Source organism: Leuciscus leuciscus (genome assembly GCF_965113295.1).
Source record: "Leuciscus leuciscus genome assembly, chromosome: 14".
Taxonomy (NCBI): Eukaryota; Metazoa; Chordata; class Actinopteri; order Cypriniformes; family Leuciscidae; genus Leuciscus; species Leuciscus leuciscus.
In genome coordinates, this window is record NC_138738.1 from 17,685,678 (window position 1) to 17,702,850 (window position 17,173).

At 36.3% G+C, this 17,173-nt stretch overlaps 1 protein-coding gene across 4 annotated transcripts in view; it reads left to right on the forward strand.

Moving 5' to 3' along the window:
* pex5la (peroxisomal biogenesis factor 5-like a) overlaps positions 1-17,173 on the forward strand; it is a 98,384-nt gene that overhangs the window by 76,448 nt on the left and 4,763 nt on the right. For all 4 annotated transcript variants that reach the window (XM_082189525.1, XM_082189527.1, XM_082189526.1 and 1 more), the window contains 6 exons: positions 3,359-3,454; positions 11,830-11,946; positions 12,091-12,234; positions 13,195-13,265; positions 15,250-15,456; positions 16,824-16,989. In XM_082189525.1, the coding sequence (XP_082045651.1) occupies positions 3,359-3,454; positions 11,830-11,946; positions 12,091-12,234; positions 13,195-13,265; positions 15,250-15,456; positions 16,824-16,989 (801 nt within the window). The remainder of the gene's footprint in view (positions 1-3,358; positions 3,455-11,829; positions 11,947-12,090; positions 12,235-13,194; positions 13,266-15,249; positions 15,457-16,823; positions 16,990-17,173) is intronic.

The following is a 17,173-nucleotide window of genomic DNA, read 5'->3' on the forward strand; positions in this document are numbered from 1 at the left end:
GAAGTTCAATTCCAATACTCAAGAACGCAAGTACAGAGGACGCATGAAGTGCCCGGATGTGTCCTTGATATCGAGGATGCATCAAATGCAGACTTGAGAGAATCGAACCGCTAAAAATCCCAGAAGACGTTGCGGGCAGTCGACGTACGGAAGGCTGTAAGCTTTAAACTTCTCGTTCTCACTTAAGAGATTCCCGCTGCAAGCTCGACATACGTGACAGCTCGTGAAAGTTTACATTTGTCGGTCTCTTTTGCTTAATTTTAATAAAGTGATAAAGACCTTAAGAAAGCGGCAGTATTTTTATTGGCATATTAAAAAGAATCTTAACATTGACAAAACATAGGTAACACATAGGCTACTCATAAATAGCCTACACATGGTAAAATAAAAAAGATATAAACTATGAAAACAATGTCTATAATAATATGAAAAATGTTTAAAAGGTTGTGACATATGTTTGTGATGTTGTGTTGTATTTGCCGAGATGGTCAGTTTAGCAGCATCGCAGCACATCTCAATTCTCATAAAGATGCGTTCTGTGTTCTCGCGTCCTTCCGAGTTCGTTCTTTCAAGGTCGCCTGGCAAGACCAGTCTCAAAGAGAACGCAAGTCTGTTCTTTGCGTTCTTGGAATTGAGAAACAGCCTAAGACAAAGAAACACACGTGACTGATGAAAACAGAAACGAAAGAGCAACCAAAACTGAGTGTGTGTGACAATATGCTGATTTGGAGCTCAAACATTTCTTACTATTATAAATTTTGAAACAGTTGTACAGCTTAATATTTTTGTGGAAACCGTGTTCGATTTTTTTTTTCAGTATTCTTTCATGAATAGAAAGTTCAAAAGAACAGCATAAAAGTATTAATTTCGTTCTTTTTTAAAAAAGAAATACTGAGCCCAAACTTTTGAACAGTGGAGTATTTATTTAATAATAATTTTAAAAAACGGTAAAAAAAACGTGAAAAACATTAAAGGATAACTGTCGCCAAAATGCAACCTAGGGTCTTTTTGAGGCAAACTTTTGTTTAAAAGCATGATTAGAATGGAAACACGGCACTTTTAAGTTTTACCGTATTTTCGTTTTCGGTCAAATTGCCTTTTGAATGGGAGTGCTTGGGGCACTTCTATGATAGCATCAGAAATCGCTATTTTTAAAACACTAAGAAGGCTCGACACAACATGAAACTTTGCTCGAAGTATCACCAGGTTCTCTACAAATGAAATCGAGCATTGAGAACATTGTTTGTGTACACAGAGTTTACTAAAAAGAAAGATTTTGAACAACTCACTGTAGCTGTGTCCGCCGGCATTTTGACAGTCAAAAATAGTCGATCTCCGAATGCAACGTAACAGGGAGGAGAGTAAAGATGGAAAGCTCCTAAAGCTTTGTTCCATATAAATTCACGGATAATTTGTTGTTTTGTTGTGAAAATTAATATTGACCTTGTATTTGAAAAAGGATGCTCATATAAGAAGCAATACTAAAATTCAGAGGCAGTTCATTTGCATTCGGAGATCGACTATTTTTGACTGTCAAAATGCCGGCGGACACAGCTACAGTGAGTTGTTCAAATTCTTTCTTTTTCTTTCATGTGTAGAGCCCTTGGTGATACTTCGAGCAAAGTTTCATGTTGTGTCGAGCCGCCTTCTTGTTTTTAAAAATAGCGATTTTTTTATGCTATCATAGAAGTGCCCCAAGCACTCCCATTCAAAAGGCAATCTGACCGAAAACGTAAATACGGTCAAACTTAAAAGTGCCGTTTCCATTCTAATTATGCTTTTAAACAAAATTTTGCCTCGGGTAGATTAACAAAAATACCCTAGGTTGCATTTTGGCGACAGTTATCCTTTAAACAGTAAACAGTCAAATAAAATTTTAAAACATTTGTTTAAAAAATATTATGATTAATGTTTCTTTATAATGGGCACTCTATACGCCATTGACCACTATACTTAAACCTTGCATTAGGAGTACAGATATATTTCTTACATTTCTTAAGACTAGTCATGATAAAGCAATCATTACACTTGTGAGCTGCATGGTTCTAAAAACATCGAGCTCGAATTGTCTCTTGACCATGGGGTGCACTGGAAATGGAATGTGTAATGCTAAAGGTAATTGTTGCACTGACACAGGGTCTGACATGGGCATATTATATGTAATTATACAGAGCTGCACCAGCACAATGAAGCAAGACCAATTGTCCTTTTTGAGGCCTCCATTATAGCCTCCTGTATGAAATCCGTTTAACTTAGTAACCTTGATAATTGATTAATATCCAATGAGGCAGGTGGCAAATATTTCATCCTATTCCTTTGATTCAGGCTGCCTGGAAGGCTTTGTTATGCCGAGAATTGGATTGGGGGAATGGAAGTTTGCCTTTGATAGCCCAGCACTTGACATTTAGAGTGACCTAAGAACAAGGTACAATTTTAAAAGGTAACTTTATGATTACATTATTCATTAAAATGACAAGCAACTTTAAAGTTTAAGGAGCACCAAAAACATTATTATCAATGAAAATGCAACAAACTAGGGCCATCAGTTTAACATGTTAATTTAGTGTGATTAAATTTAATGCCCCCTGGCCTGTACATTCATTTTTACAAAGGAATTTTACTACCATCAGAGCAATTTAAAGACAGCTAGATGGAAGATATATTAAATGCAGTTATTTATATGGAATATCCTATTATTAGTTTGATTAACAATTTGAATCAATTGACAGCCCTAGCAATAACCTAGTTAGCAAAATATAGTATAGTACTATTTTATAGTGTTTGTTTTAACATCCTGAGCCATCAACAAATGTAAACACATGGATCCTATTGTTTATTATGCTAATATGTCACCCTCTAACCTCTAATGACTCTGAGAAAATAAAACTTAAGTAAAACAAATAAGCTTGATTTCAATTGTTCTGTGATATGCACACACACACACACACACACACACAGCAGTGTAGTCAAAATGAATGGCTTTGCCGCATGTGAAGCATGTCTTCAGGTGTACAGTGCTGAAAATGGTGCGTATTTGACAATACATGCTGAGCAAAGGTCTCCTGCCATGCTATTTTCAGATTTGCATACTAAGAAAAATGTGCAGGGCAACGCGCTATGCATGACAAGCCAGTCCAGAGCCATTATGAGGGTGAGAACATTAGGTGTGGAAAGCAGGACCTCAAAAGAGAGTGAGAAAGAGAGAGAAAGAAATTAAACAAGAAGACCCTGTGCTGCTAATGCTGGCATTTCTCCTTGCCTCTGGCATCAGGGGTTTTGGCAAGGGCAGGGCCTTTTCTCATGTCAGAGTGACTGAGAGATGGCTGACCACGTTCTCTCTGACTCCTGTGTTTGACAGGGCCGTGTGAGCAAAGACCAAAGGTGGGGTACCACACCACTGTCAAGAAACCAGTCTCTGGAGGAAGAGTTTGAGAGAGCTAAGGCAGCAGTGGAGGTAAGCCAAAAGCGTCTGTTAAAAATGTCTATGAGCATCACAATCATTGTCTCATGGGTCATGGGCATTAATGGCCAGCGCCATACTAGTAGTTGATCAATATATCGCCATGGCCAGTATACAATATAGGCTGATATTAGGCATTTTCAAAATGATCATTATCAAAATCTACTGATTTTCTGTTTTTCTGATGGACTTTTATTTTGAAAGCGCTGAGAACACCAACATATGTATATATAAAATTAACTACCTTCTCTTTATTTGAAAAAAATATGATTATCGGTCAACCACTACTATTTACATGGAGTGCAAAATGCCAACTTTGTTGACAAAGGCAACTTTTCTTGTCCAGACAAAGACGCACTGAACTGAATTGAGCTAAATATTGATACTATTGTCTTCTGTAGAGCTGCTTTACGGCTGAAATTGAATTTGTTTCATGTTTAATGAATTTTGCAACATTAACACTGTTGTTTTCCAATTTATTACTTTGAAAATCTGTATTGTATAAAGCCCTATTTAAATAAATGTAACTTAACGTGACTAAACGGGCAGTCACACTACACTTTTTTTCCATCGACTTTGATTTGCAGATTATGCATGCTAGACAGGAAACACAAGCTCTTGTGAATTTAGTTGCATTCCAAAGTTCAAGTTTGATGAACTCTGCACTGCGATTTTGTATCACATGAAGATGTACAGATGTATGTAACAGATATGAAGGCATATTTAACGCTGCATTTTTCCAGCGACGGTAATGGGTATTTTGGTTGACTACCTGCTGTAAGACCAATAGAATATTGATAAGTCACAGCGTGACCTCTTTAAATCTCGAGTATTGCAGCTTTGCAGTAGTGGAGTAGATTGCATATATTTACATTTTGGATGTATTATTTGAATTAAGTTATGTTGAATTATGTTGCAAATTTTGCATGCTCAAAGTCTAGTTTGACCTTATTCAGATATTATTTGACCTTTTGTACAAATAGCATATTACATTAATTTGCACGTTTTGTGAATAGCATCTGTCACTATGTGCACTGTTTGTTGCCATGATACTAGGTGCAAATAGTATCTACCAAAATTTACATTCGGTTTAAATAGCATCTGCTTTTTTTACACTTTTACCCCCGGTTTCACAGACAAGGCTTAAGCTAGTCCCAGACTAAAATGCATGTTTGAGCTGTTTTAACTGAAAGCAACTTGCACTGATATATCTTTAAAAATATCAGTGCCATTATTTTGTCTCAAAATGCACACAAGTAATGTTTTTAAGGCACGCTTATAAAAGGTACATAAATGTCCTAATTAGACTAAGGACTAATCCTGGCTTAATCTAAGCCCTGTCTGTGAAACCGGGCCTTATAAGGTACTATAGTGTACAGTATCTACTATAGTGTATTTGCTTACTATAGTGTATTTACAGCCAATGCTGCATTACTGTAAAATTGTTCCAAAGTCTATGTTTATAAACTTATCAACAGACAAAGATGAAATCTACAGACATTTTCCACTTTTTCTATCCAGGTTTTGGGGGGAAATCTACAGAATTCTGCAGAGTGGATTTAATTACTGTATACTAAAAGCAGTGAACTGGAGCTGAGAATATTACACTAATATTAGCCAGCACTAATCAGTAAATATAAAGTTTTAATAAATGAATTTTCAAAGGGTCAACACTTTTGTACACTCTTTGGGAAGGTAATTATTTATTAACCCTCATGTCATTCCGAACCAGTATGACTTTCTTCTGTGGAACATAAGAGAAGATATTTAGAGATTTTTTTTTCTTTTTTTTCGGTCCGTACAGTGGAAGTCAACAGCAACCAAAACTGTTTGGTTACCAATAATCTTCAAAATATCTTATATGTTCCACAGAAGAAAGAAATAAGAATACAGAAGAAAGTCATACAGTTTTCGAATGACATTAGGGTGTGTAAATGATGATGGAATTTTAATTTTTGGGTGACACGTCACTGTAAATTGGGATGGAAGAAAATATTTGAACATTGAAAATATCAACATGAAGTAACTTGAAGGTGTGCTCTCTACTGCTAAAATGAATTTTTTAATCAGGCCTCACCTCTGTGGCTTTGGACGAGTTAAAAACCGTCTGCTGTCTGTCACGAGTACAATGTGATGCTAATTAGCCTCAGTCAATAATTGATTGATTATAATGTCATCACTGTTGCTCATGGAATAAGTTGAACCATATAACAACTTTCCATTACTCATTGAGAGGAGAAAATAGGCCAGGCATGCAGCATCAGGTGGCAGAGGAGAAGGTATTGTGCTTTCAGAAACTAGATATGGGCTAATTCAGCTGGAGACCCTGCTATCAAACATCAGTTCCTCTGCTTCAGTGATCACAACCGCTGATGCATTGGAAGAAATGATTCTAAGGTCTATCACTCAGGGGAAAAAAAAACATCTAGACACGATATCTCTTATTCAAGCAGAAAGCAATTTTTTGATACAACAGCTAAATTTATATCAGTATTTTCAGTTGTGCTTGGGTAAGAGAGTCTTTAAAATGTGTATCTTATCTTATTTTATTCATTTTAATTTTAAATGATTGATTTTCAGTGTTGATTACACAAAATAGTTACCAAAACTTGCAAATAAAAATCATGTATTACATCACAATGTGATAAATCTACTTAATACTGTGTTAAGAGTTCTCACTGTTTAAAAGTTTATGTTGTTCTGATGAGTGTCTGCTGTTGCACTTGCCAGAATAACACTTGCTATTGTATTACATGTGTTGGAGAGGTAGAGTGCTAAGGGCAAAAGCATGGGGGATCTGTAAGAACAGATGAATAATGGAAGAGGAAGTGCACATCTAAAAGTGAGAGCAGTACTTAAAGTATGAGGAACCACTCAATGCAGAATTTATACTGTGCACAGAAATACTGGTTATTTTTGCCTATTCGTAGCCCTTAAGACAACGGCTATTACAGCTATAGGTCTGAGATGATGTTCGGTTTGGAATTGAGTTGGAGGGGGGCGGGACTTAGAGTACAGTAAGTAGTGATTCTAAGGCTGCGATGGGAACAAATGGAGGGTTGATCGATAGCACCATCCTTGAGTTTCGATCATTACGGGAACTCTGGCCTGCACGCTGAGAGCTGCCCTTATGCCTCCAGCCCCCCTATAAGTAACTGCATATATTTAATATGATTATTAGATGAATGGAGACCTGAATTATCCAGAAAGCTACTTTCTGGGACAGTGAGGCCAGTTTCCAATAATTTTCATTTGTTGATGTCCTGAATGAAGAAATAGCTTGGAGCCCAAAATGAATAAAAATGGAGAAACGCCGGGCTGAGCTGCTTACTGAGCATTGAATAAAGATGCAAGATAGATGGAAAATACATTTTTACGCCCCGCAGTCTTAGGGGAGGATGTTGGGTTGCAGGAAACAGAATACAACTGAAATTATGCTGCTCTTTTTAGAAACATGCAGGCAGACAGGGGAGGTTAATGCAGGATGTTGGCTGACTCTGTGCTGGTCAGGGCCAAATATAACACAAAGGTGTGTTAAATGTACGGATTTATGCTGTGAATTACAGCATAAATTGTGACTATAATGATGTATAAATACCATGTGCTGGCAAGGAACCTTTTGGGTCATTACTTGTCACTTCAAAACAGTAATAGCATTTATTTCACAAAGATGATTGAACATAGGATTTAGATTTACAATAGCACACATCCAGTAACTCAAAATCCATCTTCTGATCCTTTCCATCTTCGAACATGTAGGACGTTTCAAATGATGCAAAATGACAGGGATCGGTTTTAACAGCAGGACTTGACAGCTTGTCAATTCTTTTTTTATATGCCCAACAAACCAAACTCTCAGACAGAAAGTTCCTGATTTTGGGGGGAAAATACAGCTATGAAGGAACAGTAGAGTACATGATCAATTTTTTTATTTAGTTAAGGAATTATGATGGACATTAAATCGCAAGTATTAATGTAATATTAATATGTATAAAGTAAGTGCAATATGGATTAATACAACATTTTAATGGTTTTTTAGATGGTTTTGTTGATGTTCAAAACTGAAGTTATTGTTCAGAAGTTTAGTAGAAGCCTCATCGGAATTTGTATGAGTGTCACACTCAAGCTTTTTAATTGTTTGTCACGTCTGTCTTAGGGGGTTTTATCATTCCAATCATGAACTGACCCTTGGTCTCTTTTAGTTTGTAATTATGAGATTAATATATTCACTTGCTCCTCTATTAAAGAGTTAGTCTTTGAGAGAGTTCAAATAATTCTTTGCATCCACCACCCCAACTTTCTCCTATTCTAGACAGCAAGTCAAACCTGGCCACATCCCTCTTATATATACTATTTGTAAGGTTGTTATTTTATAATCTAACAATTGTATTTGATGAGCATTCACTCTTTACAAGCTAGTTTTATCCTTAACCCTTAAATGTATGAATGTTTCGCCAATCATTATTACATATTCGGGTCTTTAGCGACCCGGATCCATAACATGTCGCAAAAATATAAAACTCTCCTGATATTAGAATAACAATTAGAAGAATAAAATAAAGCATATTTTGTAACCTTTTGGAGCTTGGAAGGGTTCCGTTTGAGCAGATGTTTTATACCATCATCACTGTCCTTGCCAGAGCTCATTTCCCAGTTACAGTACATACAGCATCTGGCTCATATTCGCCATCTCAAACATATTCTCAAAAATATAATTTTCAACAGCTTCTTCACCAGATCCACCATCAAGTGGCAGTGACAGTTATATTTTTCTGCTGTAAATTACTGAGCCATTTCAAGTTTTGCTGATGATACTTCCTATTCTTTTGTTTTCTTTTGTACGAGTGAAACGTCACTTCATCATTATGTATCAGACATTACCACGTAGTGGAATAAAGGTGAATTGCTGTGCAGAAAAAATACATACTTGCACTGTTAAACACCTCGGGTCGCTAGCGACCCTATCCAATATTTACAAAAAATTAATGGGCATTCTTTTATATATATATATATATATATATATATATTTTTTATTTTTATTTTTTTTTTATCATTTTTTTTTTTTTTTTTTTTTTTTTTTTTTTTTTCTTGTTATGAAGAAGGTTCATGTCTAAATTTGAAAAATGAATGAGAAAGAAGGTAGTGAATGACGTCCTGGGTCACTAAAGACCTGAGGTATGCGTTTAAGGGTTAAAAGGGTTAAAAGCTTTCCTGTAGCTCAGTGGTAAGAGCATTGCGTTAATAACGCAAGGTTGTGGGTTCGATCCCAGGGGATTGCACATACCTATGTATAAATGTATAGGATAACGCAATGTAAGTCGCTTTGAATAAAAGCGTCTGCCAAATGCGTAAATGTAAAATAGACAGGGGGAAAAACAACTTTACCTAAGTAAAAAGAATAAACTAAATTCAAGAAATATTTTCTGAATCTTATACAGTTTTGCTTCTAATGTAAATGTATCTTATTTTAAGGATGCTTAGGTCATTTTTATTGGAAACTAACAGAAATACTAAAGCTTTCCACTATTTCCAGGGTAAAGCATGTGCCAATAGTGTTTAAATACTAAGCTTTTGTGTACCGTCCAAATAGAAATAAAGGTCTCAAACTTGTGAAACAAAGGGCATTCTATTTCAGAAACAAGAACCAATTAGAAAAGACTTTCTCACCCCAGTGGAACAGCATGGCCTTGATCATGTGTCTCTTGTTTGAAAATGAGGAGGAGCACTGACCCCCTTTGGGGCCATCAGTTAAGGCCTCTGCCATGGCCTGCTGAGCTCCTGACAACATTTCAGACTTTTTTTGCACTTATAGAGCTGTATCACAATCTCTCAAGGGACGAACAATGCAGTTTGAGGTAAAATAACTCTGAAAGAAAGATGCCAGTCTTGAAAGACAGACAATGTCACGTTCAGGAATGCTTTTTCTCTGCTCCTTACACAGTTACTGCTTCAGGGGAGGTCATAACATAGCTCTCATTATTCTTCATGGATCTTTTTCAGTGTTTCTGACATATATTTCAATCAGACATATTTTTAGAAATTGTCCAGGTGCGTTGCACAAAATAGGTGACCAAAGTTGGTAAAGTAATAGCTCACCCATCTCTGCGTGGACCATAACATTTTGGTGACTGGAGCTTTCAAAGATGCTTTCAGGATTGGTGAAGTTTGTGAACCAGATTAACCAATTCATTGATTCAAAGGAACAATTCATAAATCAGACCAAATTCATCTTGATTTTCAGTGAAGAATGACATTTTCTTACACAAACCTATCATTTGGATTAGCAGACTTGAAAAATATTGAATGGTCTACTTTTGTACAATGTTTTTAGTATTATTTATTATATGCTATTATAGTATTATTTAATATTTTGATTATTTAATAGTTTTTATTTTTTATATTTTCTGTTTTCATTTTATTATTACTTTTTTATTTTTCTATATAAGCTTTAATTTATTTTTATTTCAGTTTTATTAATTTAGTACTTTAGTATTTTAATTACCAACAAAAGATTTTTAAGACTTTTAGACAACAGTAACAACACTTATTTTGTGATGTTGCCTTATTGTCAAAAAAGTGGCCTGGGTATTTTTCAAAAATTCACTTTCACAGAAGAAATAAGCTGGAAAGACTTGAGGGTGAGGAAATAAAGACAGAATTTATGAAAAACTTTTTTTTAACAAATTTAGTGTTGCTAAAGTTTTTGAAAAGAGGATCTATAATTTCGATACATGGAACAACAGCGGAAAAACAGTGGATTCTAGAAAATCTCTCTGATGTGTTCTGTGAAGATGTGTGCTGTGAAGGATGTACTTAACACAAATGTTCTGGCTATTAAAAAGTTCAGTCGGGCAGTCTTTTTCTGGATGAGAGATAATGAGTCTTCAACATTGACCTTTGACTAGTTGGATTCTCTCTGTGCTTAGTTATTGGGGTGATAAGGGGGGGGTGGGTCATCCAATTACCGTAATTGGCCACTTAACGAAGCTGTTGCCCATCATAAAACACGGAGGGCCATTTATCTCCTCAACAAAAGATGTGTCATTGAACAAAATAACATCTCATCAACTTTCAATTGCACAACATTCTTTGAAAACCATCATCATAAATACAATCTCTGAGGGAATCATGCCATGAGGGCTTTTGAAAAGCTACAGCAGTGCTTTTCAACTGAACATGAGCCCTAATGAAGGGATACTGGGACTCGTGACCTGTATCGATTGGTAGCTGACTTCAACAAATACTCCTGTCGTTTCTGATTTTATTACACATGACAGTGATGTGTGAGGTTTTGACTAACAAGATTCACTTTCACAAATAGTGTTCTACCATTTTGTCCATTTGTTTCAGTGCACTCAGTTGTGCTGGCTAATGCTATCCGAAAGTTTTTTTTTTTTTTTTTTTTTGATTAATCAAAGCCTTTAGATGAGATTTCCAAATGTCCTAGATGGCTGAGAGCTGAATGATTGCTTGCGTGGCTGTGTAAGTCTCCTCTTGCGATCAGTATTCAGCACAGTGATTCATTATTCAGATTGCTGAGCACAGAGAGTTCAGAGGCATGTTGATACAGATTTGAGACGTTCATAAGTGCGGCACACCTGCGGAGACCAGACTAAATACTAAGATTTATCCAGAGCTTGATATTTCGGAAGAAGTTTTCGCCATGAATTGCTCTTTTGGACGCTGTGAGAGAAAACAACAACAACAAAACTGAAACTAGCATAAACTGTGTGTGTGTGTGTGTGTGTGTGTGTGTGTGTGGCTGGTTGCATATAACATTTCTAGTTGGCTTACATTTCTGTAAATTAATACATTTTGAGAACAAATTGGAATTTCAGCATCTCTTAAGTTTTTGGAGTATTTGACCAGTATGTTAGTTTCCTGGGAATCAAACCCACGACCGTGATGTTACTAGCGCCATGTTCTACCTGATGAGCTACAGGAACTGCATCACTGTAATATCACCAAAGGTTTTATAGCCTAAAGCTTTTCTGAGATGTTTATGACACCACATATATGGATCAATCCAATTGCTAGAATATATATATATATATATTAAAGAATTACTGTCCATTTGGCTTTTGCTGAAAAGTGAATGTGGAAGGAGTTTTGTGACGTTCCTGCTCATTCGATTTACTATACACACTGCAGCTCAGCTAATATTGATTTTTGTAATACACTTAAGAGTCGCTGAATGTAATATCATTAGTTAAATGAAAAAATAGAGAATTATATAAAACCTATCTTCATATTTTAGAACAACCGTTTTGATACTGTACATTGTGTCAACATGTCTTTCTTATTTTTCCAAGAATATGATTTTTACAGTACAGCTATTCTTTCTGACTCCTTTCTTAAATCTCTTTCAGTCAGACACTGAGTTTTGGGATAAGATGCAGGCAGAGTGGGAAGAACTCGCTCGCAGGAACTGGCTAACAGAGAATGACCAACAGCAGATTCCCTCCAATGTTTCTCCTTACGAAAAGGTAAAGGAGAAACAGTTATTTATTTATTTATTTATTCATTCAGTATGTAAAACCTTCATACATTTCTATTTATTTAGATTTTCCAGTATGTAAAACCTTCATAAATGGTCCACTACTTAATTATTTCCATTATTTCTTCCTCAGGGATACTACTTCCACACAGATAACCCTTTCAAAGACTGGCCAAATGCATTTGAGGAAGGATTACGCAAGTCGAGAGAGGGAGAACTGCCTAACGCCGTACTTCTCCTGGAAGCAGCTGTGTTGCAGGACCCTCAGGATTCAGAGGTGAGGGAGTGGTTTTAAAAAACAAGAGTAAGCCTGGTACTTTCATCAAATCAACGTCTGCACAGCATGAAAACAGCAAGCCACATGTTCTGCCAATCAGACTACCGTCATACCTTTCCTACATACAGTGATAAGTGGTAGTTTTGTTCTTGCCCACACTGAACATTTGTACAGATCATGGCATGATTAGCCAATGCAGGGGGTTCCATGTTCTCACTAATTTTCAATAAGAGCTCTGTATTAGACATCATACTTGACAGTGACTGATGGCAAACCATTAACACTCCTGTGACTGAGTAGAGTCCCCTTTTTCAGACAATTTAATGATGTAATAGTTCAGTTACATCCCAGAAAGGATTATCCCTCTTCTCCTGGAATTACCCCACCTCTAAATGATTGTCTCCAAAAAAAGAGGAATTTCACCTGATAATATTAGCATTTCGGGGAGAGTTTGCTTGTGAAAAATCAAGAACTCTATACTCATTGTACTGTAGCAAGTTAAGTGCACAGACTCAGCCAACCATGTTAAGATATTCTATTTATAACGCTCATTAATACATTTTTCATTGTATTCACAAACTGTAGGCTAAGGCTTGTCACGAGGAATGCAGTTTCCTCCAACACAAAGTTAATAAGCTTGGCTTCTAATAATTAGTCTCATTCATAGCCTTACGAATTAATCATTAGGAATCATAGCATAAATATTCAGTCAGTCACATAATAAATAGGATATTTGCCTAGCAGTATTTAGTACATCCAGTGTTTCATTATCTCCAAGTAATGGCAACACAAATCCATTCAGTTCCTTGCTAACATTGTGTTGTATGTGTGAGTCGCAGGCCTTTGAGAATGAATCGTATCCCCCAGGTTAGCACTGTAGGTCCTGCACAATAGAAGCTCCTCACCGGAGTCAAGGTGATAACCCCAATGCTTATTGTTCAGCACCTATTTTCTTTTCAGGCTTGGCTGGTGCTGGGAACCACACAAGCAGAGAATGAGAATGAGCAGGCAGCAATTGTCTCCCTCCAGAGGTAAGGAAGTATCCCTGCATGAATTATATGCAAATTATGTTTTACATATAGCCGTTTGGCACATGAAGTTTGAGTCATCACGCTTACACTGACTTAGCGTTTATGGGGGGGGGGGGGGGGTAAAACCAATTGGTTTATATTAGTAAGTATGCTAGATGATTGTGAGGTATGTACTGAGATAAACCTAAAATTCTCATCACCATCAATGTCAAGTCAAGATTAAGGTAAATCTAAAAGTGAATCCTCATTCAGAATAGAAACAGTATAAGTAACGAAAACAAGCCCCTTCTGCATGTTTGCTTGAGTGTTTAATGCAGAGAGGAAGTTCAACCAGAAGAACGTCAAACAGGCCTTGAATTGAACACCTCCATGTGGTTATCTGTGACACCAAATGAGACCAAGCTCTCTGCTGTGCCCTCTTCTGCTCGAGATAAAGGGCTACTGTATTAACCCGGTGATCCAATTAAAATTGCATTTCATAAGCACAGAGGCCTTCGGGAGATTACATTCATTTTGGATAGAACAGCCAGTCATAATCTCATACAATGTTCCTCTGAGCGACCGGGATGAAACCTCCAATCTATGTGTTAATCATTGGTGACACTCAAAGCTGTGTTTTGGTACCATGTATCCACATCAATTTTGAATGGAGTGATTTTATAATGTCTCTGATATTATCAAACATTATTTAATATGTCATTTTAAAAGGGGGTGTCATCTGTGGTTGGTACAGTAATTGTGAAATATTATAAATTTTTTAAATAACTTCTACTTAATATATTTTAAAATGTAATTTATTCTTGTGATGGCAAATTTTCTGCATTCTTCAGTGTCACATGATCCTTTATAAATCATTCTAATATGCTGATTTGGTGCTCAAGAAACATTTCTTATCACCGTTGAAAACAGTTGTGCTGCTTAATATTTTTGCGGAAACTGATTTTTGTCATGATTTTTTTTTTTTTTTTTTTTTGATGAATAGAAACATAATTTTTTTTTAAGTGGGTTTTTTTTTTAATAATGTGTCTTTATTGTCACTTTTGATCAATTTAATGTGTCCTTGCTGAATAAAAGTATTTAGAAATATATTTCCAGTTGAGTTAATAATGTGTTTAAATCCCAAGTAACCGCTCAAATAAAATAACCTCAGTTTCAATAAATCGCAAGGATTTGCCGCTCTAAACTGTAAAACGACTTCCTTGAAGTGATCGTCAGGTGTAAATGTTAACGGACTTATGGAACGGTCATTCGTGAAAGGATTCAGTTGCTCACTTTTGTTTGGAATGACCCTATGGGAACTGTAGCTGCCCTTGTTGGAATTGACTGGAATTGTATTGTACTGGAGTCCTATTTACACAATAAGTTACTTCGTAGTACTCATAAGAAATACTGAAGTACATATTTTTAGTGTAAGTATGTGAATCGGGACACAGCAGACATCTTATTTTGGCTGGAGGGAGTGGGGGTGGGTGGTTGAGTATACTATTACCTAATAATCTGATTAGACCAGATCAGATTAGATTAGAATTTATATTTCTGATGGATTTAGCAGGTAAATCATTAGCAATGTGCACTGCTTTCGTTTCAATGGACAACAAGAGAAAATGTTTTTACTGACTCTCATAAAGACAACCTAGTAAAATGCTTTTATTTGCCATCGTTGCATTTCCATATTTATTCTTTGATACACCCGTGTAGATAATGTGCAGAAATAAACAATATCCAGATGTCATTCTCACCATCTTACACTTGTAAAACAGGGAACGCGACTTCCGTCATAAACTGAGCAAATGATTTATTTGAGTTTTATGAAATGTATTTACAGTCTCCATGCAGACACATGAGATGACACAAGCATCCACCCATGAATTAAAACCAGCACTAATCAGGAAGCAGCTGGCTCTTATTATGATGGCAGACAGCTAATTAGTGTCCATCAAAAGCAGCGGTTCTTTAGATGCTTCCCTGTTGTATCTGTGTGCAGGTGTCTGGAGCTCCACCCCAACAACCTTCAGGCCCTCATGGCCCTGGCAGTGAGCCTGACCAACACGGGCATGAGGCAGGACGCGTGTGAGGCGCTACTGGGCTGGATAAGGCACAACCCCAAATACAAGCATCTTCTGAAGAGCCGCACGCACCTGCAGGGCTCACCTGGCTCACGGAAACTCTCCTACTCCTCTTCAAATGGCTGGTATGGTTTCAAATGAATGCAGGAATATACAGCAGCCCCAATATTGGTTTGGATACTTAACTTCCACTTAATGTATGAATTTAATAACTGTAGAAACAAAATATTAACAGATAAGTGGTTTTAAACTAATAATGCTAGGCCTTTCAGAACTAACTTTTAAGTGTTAGGCATGTTTGCAGTTACTTCTAACTAACAGGTCATTTTAGTTGATGAATGAGGTCATATTTTGTATGTTTTTGAAAGAAATCTCGGATGCTCATCAAGCCTACATTTATTTGATCAATAATACAGAAAATACAGTAACATTGTGAAATATTATTACAATTTAAAATAATGGTCTGAATTACTAAAATAATTTCTGAAGGATCACGTGACAGATGGCTGATGAAAATTCAGCTTTGCATCACAGAAATGAATAATATTTTAAAGTATATTCAAATAAATAAATAAAAACATTATGTAAAATTTTGATAAAATAAATGCAGGCTTGATGAGCATAAGATACTTTTTTCAAAAACATAAAAAATAGTCATGTTTCCCAACTTTTGACCGGTACTATTGTAATAACAACAACAACAACAATAGTAATAACACTAATAATCACCATCATATGTGTGTGTGTGTGTGTGTGTGTGTGTGTGTGTGTGTGTGTGTGTGTGTGTGTGTGTGTGTGTGTGTGTGTGTGTGTGTGTGTGTGTGTGTGTGTGTGTGTGTGTGTGTGTGTGAGATGGTGATTATTAGTGTTATTACTATTGTTGTTGTTGTTATTACAATAAACAACCATCGTAATTGTTATATAATTTTTTCTCATATAATTATTATTATTATTATTTAATAATTTGCTTTCATACAACCCCATTTTTATGCATTATATCTATATATTATATTATTATATAAATATTATGTATATATACATATCTTTTTCTTTTTAATTATTGTTCTTATTATTATTAATATTTTTTCTTGTTTTTATTTCAACCCCTTCCCCTTTTAACTTAACATTAAATAAAAAAAATTATCTCTAACATCAAACAAGCTGGAAGAGAACTGATCAGATACATGCAATAATTTTTCACATTTTCAATGTCCTACAAATCCTAAAACCTCTACTGTCACCACTGGTCAATTTCCTGTGCCTAATTTTTATGTGATTAAACTGACAGGGTTACAACTTTCCCCAATATGTAGTGCTCCAAACCCTTAATGGAAAGTTCTTGGAACCAACATCTTAAATGTCTCTCTAGAGAGCCCCTTTCCCTTTTCTTAGCTATTAAATGACACATTTTGATGATGTTGCTGGAAGGGACGTCCCTGAAGGGCAGTGCCTCTGAGTCTCTCATCTGTCTCTCTCTCTTCTGCCGCTCCAGCCCCCTGCTGCTAGAGGTGAAGGATCTGTACCTGGACGCTGCCCAGCAGAACTCGGACACTATTGACCCAGACCTGCAGACAGGGTTGGGAGTGCTGTATAACCTCAGCTCCGAGTTCAACAAAGCGGTGGAAGCCTTCAACGCCGCGCTGTCAGTGCGGCCAGAGGTAAAGCCTTGCTCAGTGTACTCTACTAACAAACTGGTGCTAAATCATACAGAAACCCTAAAGGCAGAGGGCAAAGGAGATAAGAAGAAAGTCACTGGGGCTTACGAAGGGCCTCCGAAATCTTTGAAACAGTTCATTTGAAACTTGAGGGGAGCTTTACCATTCATGAGCGCTGACTCCAGAA